This window comes from Littorina saxatilis, linkage group LG17, assembly GCF_037325665.1.
Source record: "Littorina saxatilis isolate snail1 linkage group LG17, US_GU_Lsax_2.0, whole genome shotgun sequence".
NCBI lineage: Eukaryota > Metazoa > Mollusca > Gastropoda > Littorinimorpha > Littorinidae > Littorina > Littorina saxatilis.
Window position 1 is genome coordinate 71,034,793 of NC_090261.1, and position 14,995 is coordinate 71,049,787.

At 42.0% G+C, this 14,995-nt stretch overlaps 1 protein-coding gene across 1 annotated transcript in view; it reads right to left on the reverse strand.

Annotated features, from left to right (window-relative positions):
- Window positions 1–11,190: 11,190 nt before the first annotated feature.
- The window catches only part of LOC138952409 (uncharacterized), a 78,850-nt gene continuing 75,045 nt past the window's right edge, over window positions 11,191–14,995 (reverse strand). Inside the window, exon 41 of the mRNA XM_070324073.1 lies at window positions 11,191–11,782. Coding sequence (XP_070180174.1) covers window positions 11,774–11,782 — 9 coding nt within the window. The 3' untranslated portion in view covers window positions 11,191–11,773. The remainder of the gene's footprint in view (window positions 11,783–14,995) is intronic.

A 14,995-nucleotide genomic window follows, 5' to 3' on the forward strand; every position in this document is an offset into this window, starting at 1 on the left:
TGTTTTTAATCCAAATATAACATATTTATATGTTTTTGGAATCAGAAAATGATGTAGAATAAGATGAACGTAAATTTGGATCGTTTTATATAAAATAAATGTATTACAATTTTCAGATTTTTAATGACCAAAGTCATTAATTAATTTTTAAGCCACCAAGCTGAAATGCAATACCGAAGTCCAGCCTTTGTCGAAGATTGCTTGGCCAAAATTTCAATCAATTTGATTGAAAAATGAGGGTGTGACAGTGCCGCCTCAACTTTTACAAAAAGCCGGATATGACGTGTGCAAGATTGTATGTTACACGATTTGGAGCATGGCAAGAACGGAGTCAAACTCGCAATCATCCCTCCAAAAGCCCCAAAATGCACACATGGCTTTTATTTTTCCCGCTTTAACTCATTTCTTCTCTTTACAAATTCTTCAACACTAAGAATACTGCAATCGGCATCACAGACGGTTGTGTCCGGGGTCTCTCTGAATAAGCCCACCAAATTTGAAGCAGATCCATCGAGAACCTTGGCCGCGCATTGCGCACAGACACACAGACACACAGATACACAGACACTAGTCGTATATATATTCCCCCTCTATGTTAAAATATTGAGTCTAAACTTGACTAAATATGATGTAAAAAACACGAACTCTGAAGTGCAACAACAAACGACGTGGTATGTAGGACATCAAATGTGACAGCTGTAAAATAAAGCCAAGCATGCCGGAAAGGTACAATTGTTGAGGTTAATACCCTTTGACCCCGGCGAGAGTATGTTTCATCGCCCCGACAGGTGACGAAAAAAGCAATTATGCTGAATTTAACTTTCCTTTTGAGTCTTTTTCAACGTGTTTTTACAACAATGCTGAATTGAACAATGACATGGTGTGTTGAAAGGCTATGAAAATGATGCTTTTGGTAGGGTCAGGGGGCTGGGCTTGGGGTAGAGGCGGTTCTTAATTGAGCCCGACGTCGACTTCGCGAAGTCTTTTTACCGGAAACCCAGTGCTAAAGCTCCGTGCGGCCAGCCTCGCGAAGTCTTTTTACCGGAAACCCAGTGCTAAAGCTCCGTGCGGCCAGCCTCGCGAAGTCTTTTTACCGGAAACCCAGTGCTAAAGCTCCGTGCGGCCAGCCTCGCGAAGTCTTTTTACCGGAAACCCAGTGCTAAAGCTCCGTGCGGCCAGCCTCGCGAAGTCTTTTTACCGGAAACCCAGTGCTAAAGCTCCGTGCGGCCAGCCTCGCGAAGTCTTTTTACCGGAAACCCAGTGCTAAAGCTCCGTGCGGCCAGCCTCGCGAAGTCTTTTTACCGGAAACCCAGTGCTAAAGCTCCGTGCGGCCAGCCTCGCGAAGTCTTTTTACCGGAAACCCAGTGCTAAAGCTCCGTGCGGCCAGCTTCGCCAAGAATATTTCGTCCAATTGAGCCCGTAGGGGAAGGGTCATTGACCAGAATGGTGAATCGAAAGACCCACAGCAATTTCCTTTAGATTCACTGATCACCTGTTTATACGTGTTTTTAAAACTCACAAAAGAGTTGGGTTTTTGATTTGCTTTGTTTTTATCTGAAATTAACTTCATCAATGGAGTATCCAGAGCAGAAATGAAAAGTGAACTAACTGATTCTTTGGTAGAATGTCATTTGTACACAGGGGACCGAAAAAACAACATCAACAAAAACAACAACAAAACAACAACAACAACAACAATAACGTCTTTCCCTTTGATTCATTTATCACTTTGAAGAGTTCTCAGCACAACGCCAAAAGGCACTGAAAGTGATGCTCTTCGCTTAATCTCAACTAAATACACTTGAACTCTGTAGGTAGTACACCTCGCTGTTACTAAAATGAGGTGTGTTTTTGCTATTTTTGCTAACGCTCGACCTATTTCCAATGCGGTTAAAAAAAGGGGGAAAAAAGTCACGGTTTGACAAATGATGTTCTAAACAGAACGCGGAACACGTTTTGTGTAGACTACATGCACGCTAAAGAAAAATGCGTCGTAGAAAAAGGGGCAGGATTTTTAGCCTGGGCAAAAAATAGCTTACTTATACATATGTAGTAACTACGGAGTCAAAAGGCATAAGCACCACCTAGAAATGTTGCAATTTGTATTTATTTATTTATTTATTTGATTAATTATTCACTTATTTATTTATGTTCTCAATTTTTAAAAGGGGTGGGTGGGGGTTGGGGTTGGGTGTCGGGGGAGGGGGGGGTGTCGGGGGAGGGGGGGTGTCGGGGGAAGGGGGGGGTACGAAAAAAACGATAAAGATTTGGCCAAGTAAAGTTCATTCAAGATAAAAGCTTAGATTTCAGATGCGAAAGCTCTTACAAGTAAGTATATACGGATTTCACGTAACAAGCACATGACTAACATAAGATTCATTCCAGCTTCATACATTGCAATCGTCCGCCAAGTCTGACCTCATACTTTTTTAAAAGCACGCTCCTACCCATAGCTTGTTGTGTATCTTTGATTTAATTACATGGATGCAATATTTATATTTGTAATTTTTGAATAAAACGTTTAGATCGAGAATCGTACAATTAAAAGGCGTACATAATTGTACGTGCAAACAGGCCAAACGCAGGTGTGACAACTTTGACCCAATTGCTCAGTGAACCGAACACACACAGTCTCTCTTCTCTTATGTTTTCACTTCATCTTGAGATCCGGTTTGTAACAGTGATAGTATAGTGTAGAGTGGACATGTGACAAATCTTCCGTGCAAGTATTTTCATGTTGGTTCAGTAGAAGTACATGTTAGTGAAGAGAAGCTGGAGGTATTCTTGTTTTTGTGCAATTCCGTATGTAATAGTTGCCATATTGGCGATCAGGTAAGGAGCATTACTTATTCTTTTATTACTACTGCATTTCACACATTTTGTCTGTGGTGCTATTTTTGTCCATATTTATATAACTTTTTTTATGAATGTGTATTAGTACGAACTGTGGGGACTAATGACGAACTTTGACCTACAGATTTATAAATCGATGACTTCATGTTGTAAATGTATCATGTATTCTGACTTAATGTTGTAACGTATCTTGCAATCTGCAAACACTTTGCGCGTTTATCAGAATGTTACCAAGCGGTGTGTGTGTGTGAGTGTGTGTGTGTGTGTGTGTGTGTGTGTGTGCGTTCGTGTGTGCGTGTGCGTGTGTGTGTGTGTGTGTGTGTGTGCGTGCGTGTGTGCGTGTGTGTGTGTGTGTGTGTGCGTGTGTGTGTGTGTGAGTGTGTGTGTGTGTGTGTGCGTGTGTGTGTGTGTGCGTGTGTGTTTGTCTGTCTGCCTGTCTGCCTGTCTGTCTAATTTGATATATTTTTAAATTTAGTCAAGTTTTTTTCCCTTTTTTCCCCCGCCTATTAGTGAAGAGGTCAGGGATTTCTAACACTATCTTTCCCCTTCTCGGACGGCCGGTATGCCTGGGTAAGTATACATTGTCTTCCATTCCATTATACTATTCGTCGTGTTGTTATTGTTGTTGATGGTGTGGTTGTGGTTGTTGTTCGTGTTGTATATGTTGTGCTCGTATTTATTCCTGTTGCTGCTGCCGTTGTTTTACGCGATGCGTGACTATAATTTATAACTGTGCAGATACTATTGCTGTTATTTTAACCACTATTGTAAGGGGCTGTGGCCTTAGACAATTAAGAGTTGTTCTTGTTCTTGTTCTCTCTCTCTCTCTCTCTCTCTCTCTCTCTCTCTCTCTCTCTCTCTCTCTCTCTCTCTCTCTCTCTCTCTCTCTCTCTCTCTCTCTCTCTCTCTCTCTCTCTCTCTCTCTCTCTCGTCGTTTTACATACAAAGCTCTGACAATACATTTAGATTTATAGCCGACTGTCAGGTTGAAATGCCTCGCCTGTAACCTACTGAATGATTAACGTCACCAGTATGTGACATGGTTTGTTTAGTGAGTCTTCAGTGCAATGTATGTGTATCTGTTTGTCAGTATGTGTGTGTGTGTGTGTGTGTGTGTGTGTGTGTGTGTGTGTGTGAGTGTGTGTGTGTGTGTGTGAATGTGTGTCTGCGTGTGTGAATGTGTGTGTGTATGTGTGTGTGTGTGTGTGTGTGTGTGCTTGCGTTGGTGTATGCGTGCGTGCGTGCGTGCGTGCGTGCGTGCTTGCATGCGTGCATGCATGCGTGCGATAGAGATGATTTTCATTGGAAAATGTTGCCGGTATTTACAATTAGGACGCACTGTTTCACAAACATACTCCTTTACATAAAGTCTACACTATTTTCATGAATAAATAATGCCATTTTTTGCAACTTGGACTTGCGTTCAGGCCGTTTCACCCACACGATGTCTGCATGATTTCTATTGATAAACATTGCCATAATTTACAGTTTATTTCTCGTTATGCCGTTTAACCCACATGCTGTCTACGTGGTTTTCATGGATAAATATTGCCATAACATACAGATTGGCACTTTAGCAGGGTAAACATGATGTTTATATGATATATTCATTGATAAATAATGCTGTTAATTACAGTTGAAATCAGCTTTAGGACGTTTAACCCACATGATGTCTCTACGGTTTTCATCGCTACATTTTGCCATTGTAAACAGCTGTGACACGTCATATACTCATGATGTATATATATGTCGTGCCGAATTCACGTAATTGCCGATTCCGCGTAATGGGCAAATATTTTGCCCATTTCTCGTAATCGGCAAAACGCTACCCAATACGCGAAATCGGCAGCGTTTTGCCGAAGGCGCGTAAAGGCCTCTAAACTTGACTATTTCGCGAATTTGGCACCCTATTAGGCGGAATCGGCTGCCGGGCAAGTTGCTTCCGCAAAATCAGCAATAGTGAATTAAGTGTGTGCAAGTGTGTCCCTGCGCCTTGAATATGTGCGCGATATAAATTGCATAAAATAAAAATAAAAAATTAAAAAAATAAATCCCTGCGCTTAGAACTGTACCCACGGAATACGCGCGATATAAGCCTCATATTGATTGATTGATTGATTGATTGATTGATTGATTGTGTGTGTGTGTGTGTGTGTGTGTGTGTGTGTGTGTGTGTGTGTGTGTGTGTGTGTGTGTGTGTGTGTAGTTGATACTGACCATGTGATAATATACTTTTTAGTCTAATATTCATTGATAAATACTGCTATTATTTACAAGTGGGACTCATCTTTATGCCGTTTTCATCGATACATGTTGCCATTATAATTATACACACATTCATGATGTCTGAATGATATTCCTTGCTAAATACTGCTGTTATTTACAGGTAGGACACACTCATGATGTTTATATGATATTCATTGAAACATATTGCTGTTATTTACAGGTGGGACTCATCATTAGGCCGTTTCACTCACCTAACCTTGAGGTCCAAGATACGTGACGATGACGGCATTGACCAGTTGCATCACTTTGTCACCGTGTCCATTCTTGTTTTCTTCGGCGCTATCACAGGCGTGGTGGAGTATGCTGGCGAACCCATCAACTGCTGGAACTATGGAAAGAACTACTGGAAACACTTTCAGGTGAGGTAGCAAGCAAGCAGCCAGAAGACAGCGAACAAACAGTGTAAAACAATTGGCTAACTTACGAACGAATGAACGAACGCACGAAGACTGACTGCCCGAATAGACGATGTAAACGGCACTTTAGCTCCATGCGACTCGTGTGTCCCTTTTCTCCAGGATCACGTCAACAACTACTGCTGGACGCACAGCCTGTATCACTACCCCAACAGGTCCGACCGAAGCATCATGCCGTACACTCTCAACAAACTAGGAGGCCCTGAAGATCCTACAGTTTACGAACGATCTGAAGAGCTGGGGGAGATCACCTTCTACAGATGGGTCACCATTGTTTTCATCGTGCAAGCGTTTTGCTTCAAGGTTAGTGAATCGCTTCTATTGATAAAAGTTGGGTTTATTTTGTGCTTTTGGTGGCCCCGGATTGCCAAATACCGGGTTGCAGGGACGATGAAAAATCATATTGCTATTCTGATAGACACGTGGGGGAATTTGGGGGTTGTGACTGGATAGTCTCGCACAGCCCTATTTGGACGATTATTTCATATTTCTACGGAAGTCGTTCAATATCGTTTATATTTACAACAACAAACTTATAAGCGGTTCCGGTTTCATCACCGTGGATGAAATACACGCATACCTGGTCAGGTTTCCTATGCGGTAGAATTGTCCATTTCGCATGTATCGGTATCGTATATCATTATCAGCTGCGAAATACGGTGTATGTAAGGCGTTGTTTATGTCCTACACCTACCAGCTGCCAACTGTGATGTGGGGCGAGTTCAACCTGAATAAAAGGCGTTGTTTCTGTCCCACCCGTACCAGCTGCCTAGCGTAATGTGGGGCGAGTTCAACCTGTATTTAAGGCGTTCTTTCTGTCCCACCCCTACCAGCTGCCGAACCTGATGTGGAGCGAGTTCAACCTGTATTTAAGGCGTTGTTTCTGTCCCACCCCTACCAGCTGCCTAGCGTAATGTGGGGCGAGTTCAACCTGTATTTAAGGCGTTCTTTCTTTCCCACCCCTACCAGCTGCCGAACCTGATGTGGAGCGAGTTCAACCTGTATTTAAGGCGTTGTTTCTGTCCCACCCCTACCAGCTGCCTAACGTAATGTGGGGCGAGTTCAACCTGTATTTAAGGCGTTGTTTCTGTCCCACCCCTACCAGCTGCCTAACGTAATGTGGGGCGAGTTCAACCTGTATTTAAGGCGTTGTTTCTGTCCCACCCCTACCAGCTGCCTAACGTAATGTGGGGCGAGTTCAACCTGTATTTAAGGCGTTGTTTCTGTCCCACCCCTACCAGGTGCCGAACCTGATGTGGAGCGAGTTCAACCTGTATTTAAGGCGTTGTTTCTGTCCCACCCCTACCAGCTGCCGAACCTGATGTGGAGCGAGTTCAACCTGTATGTAAGGCGTTGTTTCTGTCCCACCCCTACCAGCTTCCGAACCTGATGTGGAGCGAGTTCAACCTGTACTCGGGCAGCAACCTGACCAAGATGGTTGAGATGCTGCAGAGCGAGCTGTTCGCCAAGAAGGACGAGCGCAAGGACAAGCTCCGCCAGGTGGCCATATTTCTCGAACAGTGGCTGCGCATCCACCGCAAGCCGCACTGGTTCCTCAAGGCAAAAGTTCCGCCTTTAGTACGTAAGACTATTAAACGCTCGTGCAATAGGCCTTTTGCCAACACAGAAAAGAAGTAAGAAACTTACACAACCATGGGATTTATCACATCATTATAATTATCATCCTTCCCATTTGCCTTTGTACTGGGTACATATTTTTCTCTCTGTGTGTGTGCGTGTGTGTGTATGTGTGCGCGTGTGTGTGTGTGTGTGTTTGTGTGTGTGTGTGTGTGTGTGTGTTTGTGTGTGTTTGTGTGTGTGTGTGTGTGTGTGTGTGTGTGTGTGTGTGTGTGTGTGTGTGTGAGAGAGAGCAGACAAATTACACTTTTCAATCTAATGTTTAATTGAATGGACAAAACATCTTAATGTTTTATTTTTCTAGTCCTCCTCACCTGAAGTCTCTTGTCCTCATACCTTGTCCTCAGGTGAAGAAGACACTGTCGTGCTGCACCCTCTGCATAGGGAACAACGTCCACAACTACCTGTCCACGCTGTATTTAGTGACCAAGTTTGCCTTCATCCTCAACAACCTCATCCAGTTTGTCATCCTGTCGGCATTCCTGCGTCTCAGCTTCTGGGATTTCGGGGTGAAGACCCTCCAGCTGCACGCCAACCAGCAGGTGAACAGGGCAACCACCATCACGTTCCCCTTAATCTCCCTGTGTCATTTTCAGGTCTACGACGCCATCGCGGCTGAAGACACTAACGGAGCCTCGGGTAAGCCTACTCTTAGAAAGATTTTAATTTTCTTGAAGAGATGGTATCGATCTGACCGTTTTGGAAGAGTTTCTGCGGAATTTGACGAACTTGGGGAATTAATTGTACCGTAAATTAGACGCACGGGGCACGATTTGCTCGAATAAGCGCCGGAAGCATGCTAATTAATTAAAACAATATTAGTGAATGAGCTTACGCTTACAACACATCATTCAACAATCCCTCAGGTGTTCAAGAATGTTCAACCCATGGCAGAAGTTGCTGACGTTAACGGCGAAAATGCCATTGCTAACACCCAAAAAATATATTTGTGATAATTATCCATCATCAACGCGGAGTTTGTAAGCTTACATGCAGGATAACATTGCGGTATCACCTGTCTGTGATGTTTATATTCTGGTTGTGGTGCTATTATTCAAGCCGAGGAATAGTCTTCTATCTGAAGTTGACGGTATTCTTATAAATGCCATTTATACCAATGATTTTATTTTTAAACTCGAGCGTCGTGTGTTTGTGTATGTGTGTTGTGTGTGTGTGTGTGTGTGTGTGTGTGTGTGTGTATGTGCGTGCGTGTGTGTGTATGTGCGTGCGTGTGTGTGTGTGTGTTTGTGTGTGTTTGTGTGTGCGTACGTGCGTGCCTGCGTGCGTGCGTGCGCGCGCGTGTGTGTGTGTGTGTGTGTGTGTTTTGTATCTGCGCGTCAGGCAAATGGGTACAGTGTATCCTGAGAATCAACGTTTTCCTGGAGAAGCTGTTCCTGATCGAGTGGTTCTGGCTGCTCCTGCTTCTCATCATGACTGTCATCAGTTTGTGCATCTGGTGCTTCAAGGTAAACGAGCTTTTTGTCTCTTATTGGATTCACACTCAATTTTTTATGTAAACAGCTTTTCTGTTATATAAGGAAGGAAGGTTTATTTCAGGACAAAACAAAACATTCACAAGAACTTCGACCTAACGGCCTTTAAAGTGTAAAAACAAGAAACACAACAGGAAAAAAACAATAAAGAAATGATCCTGTGGCTTATCTTAGAAGGTGCCCAAGACGGTCGTACGAATGACGAGGCAATGACGCGGAAAGCTTTTCTGGTGTTTCTGATAGTGTGCATACAGTTTCGAAGTGTGTTGTAACTGTGGGCAAAGTGTTCCTACAGCTCTTGCTTTAGTCTCCCAGGGATAACGATGTGTATTTTTGTCAAGTAAAAGCTGGCTATCAAACCATTCACCCAAGGGCAATGACATCTTTGGTCTTTTGACCCACGTACTAAACAGCTGTTTACGAGCGTACACTGTAAACAGAAGGGTTGCACTTTTGACCGTATTTGCTGTAACAAGTTTTGAACACTATCTGAAACAGTACATATGTCCATTGGCAAAGGTGGCACACATAGTGTTGACTAGTCTCCAAATGAACACTTATGAACACTATGTGTTTATCATGTGTGCTTCCTTTGCTAGTAGAACTATGTATCATGTCACAAAGAGTTAAAAGCTTGTTATAGTAATGTGTTCAAACGATGAGGATAAAATGTATTTCAACGCCCTCACGGCTAAACCATTAAGGGCATGTTCCGCGTGTTACCCCTACTTTAGATGACTTACAAAATAAATAAATAAATACAAATGAATAAAGACATAAAAATGGCCGCCGCGAAAGCGGTTTGGCTGTCCTGCTCGAGCTTCTAGCCACCAAGGCACCAGAGCTGGAGGTTGGTGTCAAGTAGTTATTTAGCTTCTGTTTTGAGTGTACTTTTTCCACTGTCCTTCAGATTCTACAAACTCAGACGGCCATCGCGTTCGTCCGGCGCTTCATGAAGCTGATGGACTCGGAGCCACGCCGGACTCGTAAGTACTGCTCGCTGGAGCAGTTCGTGTTGGAGTACCTCCGCAACGACGGCGTCTTCGTGCTGCGGATCCTGGCCGTCAACACCAACGAAATCATCGTGGCTCAGCTGGTGGAGGAGTTGTGGGCAAGGTTGGTATTCTGAACTGAACTGAACTGAACTTTATTTTACAAGGATGAAGACTTAAATCGAGGTATGGCCGAGGTTGTTACGACTAGAGCTTGAACTAAGAACATGTAGAATGGGTAGTTTTAAGGTCAAGGGTGTTACTGCTGGATTTTGGATCGTATTACCTTGATAGATGAACAGTTATGGGGAAGGCATGTAGTGCTGCATTGAGTAATTAGCTGTACTTTTAAATACAGATTGATGGATATACTGATCAATTAATGGATAGATGGATGAAATAATGGATTGATGGATGAGTGGATAGATGGATAAATGGATAGACGGACGGTTGATTAATTGACTGACTGATTGATTGAGTGTGTGTGTGAACATAGCACGTCAATACAAAATAAAATATCTCCACCCACATTTTGTCAACAGGTATTCAGAGATCGAGGGAGGCCCACACAGAACCGGCAGCATAGATCTAACAGAGAGCGAGACCTCTTTCAACGGAAACAAAACACCGCCCACTACAAATGTGCGCATGTAGAGAGCACATTAAAACGTCCAACACAAAAAGTGCCATCCGACTGGAAAGTATTTCTCGTCCAGGAGTGATATCATTGATATCGTGGACACGACTGCTGAAAGTCATATATATCTATGTTACTGCGTGAATCTAATAGAGTATCAGGGGCGGATCAGTTCATTTTATGGGGGGGGGGGGGTTCCAAAAGTATATTGTAAAGATATGGGTGTGAAGGCGCGAATCGCCTAGCTTGCTAGGGGGGTCCGGGGGCATGCCCCCCCGGAAAATTTTGAAAAAATGGTGCAATCTGGTGCATTCTGAGGATGATCATTACCAGTTTCAGGCAGCAGATTTTGTCACTGATTAATACCCCAAAAATTGAAACTCAACCCATAAAAACACACAAAAATATTTTTATTTTTTGGCTGGGGGGGGGGGGGTTCCGGAGAATCTCCCTTTCACCACCATTCTCCGTATTTCCTACCAAGTGTGCGAGTGCAACTTAATTAACGTATCATATTAAATTAAAAGAATGCGTTTTGTAAACGTTTAGCGAGCGTGTTCAATTACGAACGTGTTACTTTCGTCCCACTATAGCTGTAACTGTTTAATTTGCAACTGAAGATTTTGAGAATTTGGTGGGGTTTTTTGTTATTGCTTTTCAAATAAATGTCGTTTATAACTGAATGTGTTGGTGTATACGAACTTGTCATGGCATGTGAGTGCTTCCACAAAACAGACGCATTGTGTTTCCACAAAACAGACGCATTGTGCTTCCACAAAACAGACGCATTGTGCTTCCACAAAACAGACGCAATGTGTTTCAACAAAACGTGAACATTGTGCTTCCACGAACAAACAAACAAAGGAACACAAATATCATGTATGCTATCATTTTATTTTACTTGCTTGATGAATAGGAACACAAAAAACATGTATGCTATCATTTTATTTTACTTGCTTGATGAATAGGAACACAAAAAACATGTATGCTATCATTTTATTTTACTTGCTTGATGAATAGGAACACAAAAAACATGTATGCTATCATTTTATTTTACTTGCTTGATGAATAGGAACACAAAAAACATGTATGCTATCATTTTATTTTACTTGCTTGATGAATAGGAACACAAAAAACATGTATGCTATCATTTTATTTTACTTGCTTGATGAATAGGAACACAAAAAACATGTATGCTAGCATTTTATTTTACTTGCTTGATGAATAGGAACACAAAAAACATGTATGCTATCATTTTATTTTACTTGCTTGATGAATAGGAACACAAAAAACATGTATGCTAGCATTTTATTTTACTTGCTTGATGAATAGGAACACAAAAAACATGTATGCTAGCATTTTATTTTACTTGCTTGATGAATAAACTGACTTAAAATTCATAATCTTGCAAAGTAGATTCAAAGCCTCCCTTGTGGCAACGGTTGAATCAGCTTCTCCTCAGGGGGTCTGAAAGGAAACAAGTATTAATTGAAATCTCCAACATTAAAACAACAAACCCATCAATCATCAAACATATAGAGAACAAATGTAGTGACACCATCTGATATTGTGAATAAAGTCTTTAAAGCCCAGGTGAAAATTGACACCATCTGATATAGTGAATAAAGTCTGTAAAGCCCAGGTGAAAATATCTTCTAAATACTTCGAGCGGTACCTTTTAATTAAAACAGATGAGAGGATTTAGGCCTAATAGTATTATTATGTGCCAAATTCAATAAAGACTGAAACTTCAGACAATGACATAATTATCTCATATAATTATATTAAATCCTCTTTAAAACTTAGCCGAGTATTAGCGGTCTGGAAGTTTAAGGCCCAAACTAAAATATACTGCTATTCAGCCAACACAATTAGTGTAGGCAGGTATTTTTGATGATATTATAGTATTCACAAATATACAACCAGGCGTTACAAACTGCACTGAGATTACAGCGAAAATATTCTCTTTGCACCTTACAGCCGACAACATTTTAAGGCTGGAGTCTACACTTGACAGCAGGAAGTAAAGCTGAAATAGGTACCTCGCGCAATAATTAATGAATTTTAGTTTTCTTTCTTTTTTTTCTTCTTTTTTTAAGTCTGAAGCCAAGTATTCAAGTTTAAGTCGTTATCTTAGAAATGAGCGCGTTAAGCCCTATATTGTGTGTTGTTTCTTGCCTGAACACTTCTTGAACTTTAACACAGAAAAATTCACTTTTAAAAATGTGTTATCGCTTTTCTCTGGGGTAGAGACTCCAGCCTTAAACCTTCTGTCCTGAAATCGCTGTCTGAAAAGATCACTTGAGACAGAATAATTCACTTGAAAAAAGTGTTATCGCTTTTCTCAGGGGTAGACTCCAACCTTAAACCTTCTGTTCTGACATCGCTGTAAAAATTACCTGAGTGACAACAGCTCGGAAGGAGAAGACCTGAGACAAGTAGACGCTAGTGAAGCTGAAGTCGTACACACACACACACACACACACACACACACGCGCGCGCGCGCGCGCGCGCACGCGCGCACGCACACACGCACGCACGCACACACGCGCACACTCACACACACACACACACACACACACACACACACACACACACACACATTACCTGAGTAACAACAGCTCGGAAGGAGAAGACCCGACACAAGTAGACGCTCGTGAAACACACACACACACACACACACACACACACACACACACACACACACACACACACACACACACACTGTCACACACACACATACATATGTCACAGTGGAAAGTGGAATCCAGAGGAATTTGAGATTCCCCTAGGGGAAAGTAGAATTCCAGTTTCCCCTCGAGGAAACTGGAATTCTACTTTCCTCTGGATTATTGCCAGATGAAACTGGAATTCCAGTTTCCTCTAGGGGAAACTGGAATTCAATCTCTAGGGGAAAGTAGAATTCTACTTTGCCCTAGTGGAAACTGGAATCAGACTTGAAAATTGCTTCATTTTGTGCCAGATTTTACTGAACTTTAGAACGTAGTCCTGCTGACCGACTCAGTTTTTTTCAGCATTTTACCTACCTAAAACATATGTTTTTGCCTTGTGTATGTAGAGGACTCGACAATGCTGAATTGAAGAGTGTTGTGGACAGATGTCGTTACTATTTTTATATTTAGTCAAGTTTTGACTAAATATTTTAACGTAGAGGGGGGAATCGAGACGAGGGTCGTGGTGTATGTGTGTGTGTGTGTGTGTGTGTGTGTGTGTGTGTGTGTGTGTGTGTGTGTCTGTCTGTGTGTGTGTGTAGAGCGATTCAGACCAAACTACTGGACCGATCTTTATGAAATTTTACATGAGAGTTCCTGGGATTGATATCCCCGAACGTTTTTTTCATTTTTTTGATAAATGTCTTTGATGACGTCATATCCGGCTTTTCGTGAAAGTTGAGGCGGCACTGTCACGCCCTCATTTTTCAACCAAATTGGTTGAAATTTTGGTCAAGTAATCTTCGACGAAGCCCGGACTTCGGTATTGCATTTCAGCTTGGTGGCTTAAAAATTAATTAATGACTTTGGTCATTAAAAATCGGAAAATTGTAATAAAAAAAAAAATGTATAAAACGATCCAAATTTACGTTCATCTTATTCTCCATCATTTTTTGATTCCAAAAACATATAAATATGTTATATTTGGATTAAAAACAAGCTCTGAAAATTAAATATATAAAAATTATTATCAAAATTAAATTGTCGAAATCAATTTAAAAACACTTTCATCTTATTCCTTGTCGGTTCCTGATTCCAAAAACATATACATATGATATGTTTGGATTAAAAACACGCTCAGAAAGTTAAAACAAAGAGAGGTACAGAAAAGCGTGCTATCCTTCTTAGCGCAACTACTACCCCGCTCTTCTTGTCAATTTCACTGCCTTTGCCATGAGCGGTGGACTGACGATGCTACGAGTATACGGTCTTGCTGAAAAATGGCATTGCGTTCAGTTTCATTCTGTCAGTTCGACAGCTACTTGACTAAATGTTGTATTTTCGCCTTACGCGACTTGTTTTTGTTTGTGATGGAAGAGTTAACCAAGCCAAGTTAACGTTCATTCATAATTTATTGCACACACACTCACATCTTTAATTACACGATAAATTATGGTCTAACAACTTTTCCAGTGTTGTCAGTCTTGAGGGTTCTTTTCTTACTTGTCTGTATTTTGACAGTTTGTTTTGTCAGGATGGCACTTGACTTGGTGCTGCAGGGAATTCCTGCATCTTTGCAGCAGCACTTCTTTGTTTTGCAGCTGACTTTGCAAGAACATACCGTTCTCGCGACGGCCTGATTTTGCCATCTGGTGGATGCGCGTGATGCGTGAATCAAGGTCACCTCTGACAGTCTGGCAGGATCTACTGCATTCAAAGAGGGAAACACCACACTGTTCATGTCAACCAGTTGCTCACCACGCAACCAATTTTTCACAATACCAGCAGGACAGTACACTTTGTACATCTCACAACCACCTACTGTTTTGGACTCGAGCACTTTACAAGTGGGCAGCCTAACATCTGTGTTGGTTCTATCGGCACTGTGGATTTTAACTCCCACTGTGTTGCCCTCTGAAAACGACTTCGTCACATCTTTCAGTTTCTTTTGGTACCGAGATTCTGACTCCCAGGCTGTGAAAACCCGTCATTCTGACTCCCAGGAAGT